At 38.0% G+C, this 6,000-nt stretch overlaps 1 protein-coding gene across 8 annotated transcripts in view; it reads left to right on the plus strand.

Moving 5' to 3' along the window:
• The window catches only part of CLHC1 (clathrin heavy chain linker domain containing 1), a 43,018-nt gene extending 38,082 nt beyond the window's left edge, over positions 1–4,936 (plus strand). For 7 of the 8 annotated variants that reach the window (XM_040453701.1, XM_040453702.1, XM_040453706.1 and 4 more), the window contains 2 exons: positions 504–683; positions 2,452–4,936. In XM_040453701.1, the coding sequence (XP_040309635.1) occupies positions 504–683; positions 2,452–2,648 (377 nt within the window). In that variant the 3' untranslated portion in view covers positions 2,649–4,936. The other variant, XM_040453705.1, reaches the window with a different exon arrangement.
• The last annotated feature ends 1,064 nt before the right edge of the window (positions 4,937–6,000 follow it).

Consider the following 6,000-nt stretch of genomic DNA (forward strand, 5'->3'; position numbering starts at 1 on the left):
AAGGGGCAGAGAAAGAGGGGGACAGGATCTGAAGTGGGTTCTGAGCTAACAGCAGAGAGCCCGATGTGGGGCTCGAGCTCAAAAACCGTGAGATCATGACCCGAGCTAAAGTCCAATACTTAACCAACTGAGCCACCCAGGAGCCCTAATGCTAGCACTTTTAAGATGCATAAACTGGGATCCAAAAGAATAAGGGACTGATGGAATTGTGGTTAGATCAGATTTCCTGATTGCCAATCTAATTATTTCTATTCTACCACAGTTCTTTGATAATTTGTTTTCCTGGTAGTCCTTGCTATAAGTAGTTTTCTTTCATTTTTTGCTATGCTGAGCATGATTTTTTTTCTTCTTGATTGGAGATAGTAGTGTTGAGTTCACTGAGGGCTTTGGAAGGATTGGAAAAAGAAATGTTGATTGGCAGGTATAGATATTAGCTGGTCCCAGTTTGTAGGTGATGTATCATATTAGGATGTTGAGACATAGTTTTTGAATTTTGCTTTCAGATGACCTGATGGACCTAATCAAGTTATGTCCTCACACTGAATTAATTCAGTGTCTCACTAGAGAATGGAACGGGAAACCACCATCTTTATCTTTTGGTCTTGCTATACTTCATCTGTTCTCTGTAGATATGAAAAAAGTTGGCATTAAGCTACTTCAAGAGATAAGTAAAGGTGGGAAAGGTAAGTATAGTAAAATGTTGTTGTAGAAGAAAAAGTATTGGGTTATTTAGGGAAAGGTTCAAGATTATTATGTTTGAGTTAACTCATTCTTCCTAAGAATTCCTTCTTGGCAGGAATTGACTTTAGGAGTTTATAAATGTAAAGACTACCATGTCAATAATAGTCTGTTAACAATAGTATTTTTTTAAATTTTCTAATGTTTATTTATTTTTGAGAGAGAGAGAGACAGAGTGTGAGTGGGGAAGGGGTAGAGAGAGAGGGAGACACAGAATCTGAAACAGGCTCCAGGCTCTGTGCTGTCAGCATAGAGCCCGATGTGGGGCTAGAACTCATGAACTGCAAGATCATGACCTGAGCCAAAGTAGGACGCCCAATCAACTGAGCCACCCAGGTGCCCCAATAGTATTTATTTCTTGAGGGAATTACAAAGAAGAGAGAATCTTTGTGAAGATTTAGGGGAACATTTTAATAATTATATTAGCTAACGCTACTCTAAAAACTTTACGTATATTAATAAATATTTATATTTAATAACTTTTTATATATTTTAAGTGTTATTTAGACATAATCTTTTTTAAAAAAGTATTTATTTTGAGAGAGAGAGACTGTAAGCAGGGGAGGAGAGAGAATCCCAAGCAGGCTCTGTGCTCTTAGTGCAGAGCCCAACAAGGGGCTTGAACTCACAAACCATGAGATCATGACCTAAGCCAAAATTAAGCACTGGACACTTAACCTACTGAGCCACCCAGGTGCCCTTGGAAATAATCTTTCTATATTTTAATCTTAAACTAAATATATATGTACGTGTCATTTACATATGATATTTACTCTGAACATAACTCTGTAGTAGGGTCAAGAATTACTAATGAAATCTCATTTTTTCTTTCCTTTCTCTAATATAGGAACTTGAGCAGACAATTTGATTTTAAATTACTACATGGGGTTTAAGAATGAATAGCAGATTACATTAAAACATATTTGGGAAGATAATTTTGAAATTATAGATATCAACTAAATTATTTCATTTGACAGAGTTATGGTAGAAATAAAATAATAGTGATGACAATGTTTTAAAAAGATCTTTCATTAAGTATCATAAGTAATGCAGGTAATATATAAGAAATGAGTTCCCTAAATAAATATATTCCAAGGGGGTCACTGTAATTGATTTTCAAAAGCAAATAATCTCCTTAGTTTTATTTAATAAACTCATTCTTTTATATCCTTAGAAAAAATATTTGTTACAGAAGCCCCATCATTAAGAGGTCTCTCTCTATCAGAGATAAGATGGAGGGCTTACCGAAGAGGTTTTTAAGCACTTGGGTCAGCACTACTAGGGAATTTATAAAAGAATTTGAAGGATAATGAAAACTAGACCTGTAAGCCCTCAATTACATGATAGTGTCTAATGGTACCTTGTAGACTCTGAATAAGGCTGAGCCCTCATTCTTCATTTTCTAAGCTCCCTTCCTTGTAACTTTCAATATCTGCTAGCCTTACCAAGAAGGAGATGAGTAAAGGTGTGGGAATGTGAGACATGGTAGAGGGTTGAAGTGAGGCATGAAAAGGTTCATGAAAAAGCAGAAGAAACTAACACTTGATTACTTACCATGAGTTGGATGAAGCGCTCCACATTAAACTTATAGGAATCAGGTTTAATAGTAAGTGAGTTGAAATGATACCCCTTTCTATTTTTGAAGAATTGCTAAATATGGATTTTCAAATAAGAATAGGTGACATACTATAATATTATAATTTTTTTCCTTAGGTATAGTCGAACATCTTATGATAAATGATCCATTTTGCTCATTAGAAAACTGGCAAGAAGTAGCAAATATATGTTTACAGAATGGCTTTGACAAATTATCTCGTGACATCATGTCCATTCTTCGATCTCAGGCTGGAGTTACAGAAATTTCTCAAGAAGATGATACAGTCAACTTAATGGAACATGTTTTTTGGTAGTGCTACATCTTAACCAGTTGAGGGAGCTTGTATAACATTTTATGTGTGTTGGTTGGACAAACTGATTTTGGCATAACTAACTTATAAATAAATCCAAAGTGTGAAGCTCTCAGAAATCATGCTGCTCTTATTATGTTGACATTTAGATTTGTCCTTGAAACATTTAGACTATTGCTTTCTTTTTCTCCATATGGTCATTTCTTACATTGAATCTTGATAAAATCCAAGAATGTAACTCAGTTTAGGTATATACTTCTATCTAAGGGCATAAGCTAACATCTAGATATATTCTTTTCTGGTGATCACATTTCATAGTAAGAACTGGGGAAGGTGTGGGTAATATCCTGTCAGACTAATTTCCCAAATATTGAATGCTATGAGCCTGATTTTTAACAAGAAAGACAGGATGTCATTTTGAGGTTGGACTCACTGGTGAAATCCTAAGTATAGTAATTTTGTGCTACTGACTTAAAGATGTGCCCCATGCTTTGGTCAATGTAAATGGCAAATGTTAGGCTTCTACTCTAAAAGTTGGGAATCCTAGCATGTTCTTACCTGGAGAGAAGACCAGCCAAATTTTGCATGGATGTAGACCTGAGATACCTGTAGGTATGGAACATATGTCATAGGTGGTTTGGGATGATTTCAAATGTCCGAGTAAGTATTTGTTGGAATACTCAGGTTGTGTCATGGACGGGTAGGATATTCAACATATTTAGTGATCCACATGGCACGGACACCATGAGTCAAACAGAACAGATCCCCAGCTAATCTTAACAGCTTTCAGCCCTTATGCCATGGCAGAGCATAGCAGCTAAATGTCAGCCTTGATCATGGAACTTGATAACAGTGAGCTGCTATGAGATGGAGTAGGAGTAAAAAGTCAAGCTTCTTTCCCCTCCTAAATTTAAATTGAATGTCTGTTTTTTTACTCTATAGTTGAAAGAATATGAACTTGGAATCAGGTAGCCTCGTATTTAAATTCTGGTCTTACCTCTTCATCTTTGTGAAATACGGGCGGTAATACTCCTCCAAAGGTTTGTCATGAAGGTTAGTGATATGTGTGTATAATAGAAGTATATAACATAATAGAGGAATTTTGCAGAAGGTAACTGTTATTTCTATGTAATAGGTCCCAGAAATATATGTTCCTCTGCTTGGCTTAAACTTACTAAATCCCACATATCTATCTGTCTTTATTTGTATAATTATCCTTCTTTGGTGTATTTGATAATACTGACATACCTTATTCCTAAAGTAAGTGATCTGTCTATGCTAGGGTTTCTTGGCTTATCTTATAAATCCAGAGGGTACTGGCTGCGTTCTCAGTTTTTCCATATATTGCTAAACACAGTAAAGCATAATTATAATTCAGTTTTCTAAAACAATATTTTTTAAAGTAATATATGTACATAATTTAAAAAGCAACGTATTACTAAAAGGCTTATAGTAACTAATAATATTTTGATTTCTGGCCATCACATTAGCTGTGATTTTTTGAAAAGAAAAGATGAAGGATGGAAAAAAGAAAGGGAAAGAGAAAAGGCATTTCAGCAGCATTGATTTTTTATTTTTAAAAAAATTTTGAATTTTGTTTATTTTTAGCAGCATTGATTTTTAATATACCAATGAAACCTTTTTTCTTTGAGACTTGTATAATTGATAGAAAGCTATTGTGTGTCCATTGACAGAACTTAGGGGAAAAAAGTATCCCTGAAAGCCAGGAGGATGAAGTAGGAACTTAAATGTGGAAAATGCTTGGAACAGCAGCTGTTGTTGTTACTGTTAATTTTGCTTTTATTTTAAAATGTTTTTCCTCCACTCATTATTGTTCCTCCTCTGTTTAGCATTACCTGCGGCAGTTTTCCCAAGGAATGCGAAACTTGTCAAGTGAATATAAATCAAAATGTCTAGAGATGGAGTTGGGAGGAAGAGCAAGAGAGAATATGAAGTCAAGTGGGGGGAGGAGGAGGAGTGGAGCTGTGAGCTACAAAAGGTTTGGAAGCAGTCGGAGCCTCCTGTAGGCTGCACTGAAGAGATGCATAACATGAGCCTCTTGGCATAGGACCCTGCATGCGAGACCAGCTCTACCACAGTCTGGCTTTGTGTCCTTTTCTTCATAAGTTTATTTTGACTAGATAATTCCTCTTATCATTTATAACTCAAAAATTCTGTAATTCTGCAAAGGTACAAATGATTCCCCAGTACTTTTTGACCTTTTGCGTAAATTTGAAATACCAAGCAAGATAGATTCAACATCAGAATCAATAACACATACTGAATACCTACTTTGTGTATGGTCTCTGCTATCAAAATTACAGCTTCAGTGAAGACACAGCTGTATCTTTTACTTTATTTTACTTTTAAAAATAATAATTCCTCAGTATCATCTAATATACACTCCATATTCAAATTTCACCAACTGCTTAAAAATACCTTTTTATAGTTGATTTGTTCTAATTAGGATCTAAACAAGGTTTGTGTGTTCTGTTTGGTTATTGTATCTCCGTATCTAGAGTATGCCTCCCCCCTCACCTTTTTTTCTCTCTCTATTGACTCGTTGGACTGGGTGGTTGTTACCAAAAATGTTCCACCTGCTAGATTTGTCTGACTGCTATTTGATCTTAAGGTATTACTTTATTTGTTATTCTATTTCCCATCTTTCCTATAAATGGAAGTTAGTTCTAAAGACTTGAGGAAGATGGTGGCGTAGGAGGACGCTGGGCTCACCACGTCCTGCTGATCACTTAGATTCCACCCACACCTGCCTAAATAACCCAGAAAACCGCCAGAAGACTAGCAGAACAGATTCTCCGGAGCCAAGTGCAGACGAGAGGCCCACGGAAGAGGGTAGGAAGGGCAGAGAGGCAGTGCGCGCTACATGGACTGGCGGGAGGGAGCCCGGGCGGAGGGGCAGCCCGCCGGCCAAGCAGAGCCCCCGAGTCTGGCTTGCAAAAGCGGAGGGGCTGGATGGACTGTGTTCGGACAGCAAGCGGGACTTAACATCTGGAAGGTTATAAGTTAACAGCTCTGCTCAGAGAGCGGGAGGGCTGGAGGACAACGGGAGGGAGAGTTGTTGAGCCCCGGAGGACAGAGCTCAGCTTGGCAGGGAACAAAGGCGCTTGCCAGCGCCATCTCCCTTGCCCATCCCCTAGCCAAAATCCCAAAGGGAACCAGTTCCTGTCAGGGAACTTGCTTGCACCACGCAAACACCCAGTGCTGTGCTTCTGCGGATCCATCCCTCCAGCGGCAGGTCTGACTCCGTCCTGGTGTCGCAGGGCCCCTCCCGAAGCAGATCACCAAAGGAAAAGCGAGGTGAGCCTGCCCTTCCCGCCCCTGTACACCTTGCCGA

The sequence above is a fragment of the Herpailurus yagouaroundi genome, unplaced genomic scaffold (assembly GCF_014898765.1).
Source record: "Herpailurus yagouaroundi ecotype Mexico unplaced genomic scaffold, PumYag 210, whole genome shotgun sequence".
NCBI classification, from domain to species: Eukaryota; Metazoa; Chordata; class Mammalia; order Carnivora; family Felidae; genus Herpailurus; species Herpailurus yagouaroundi.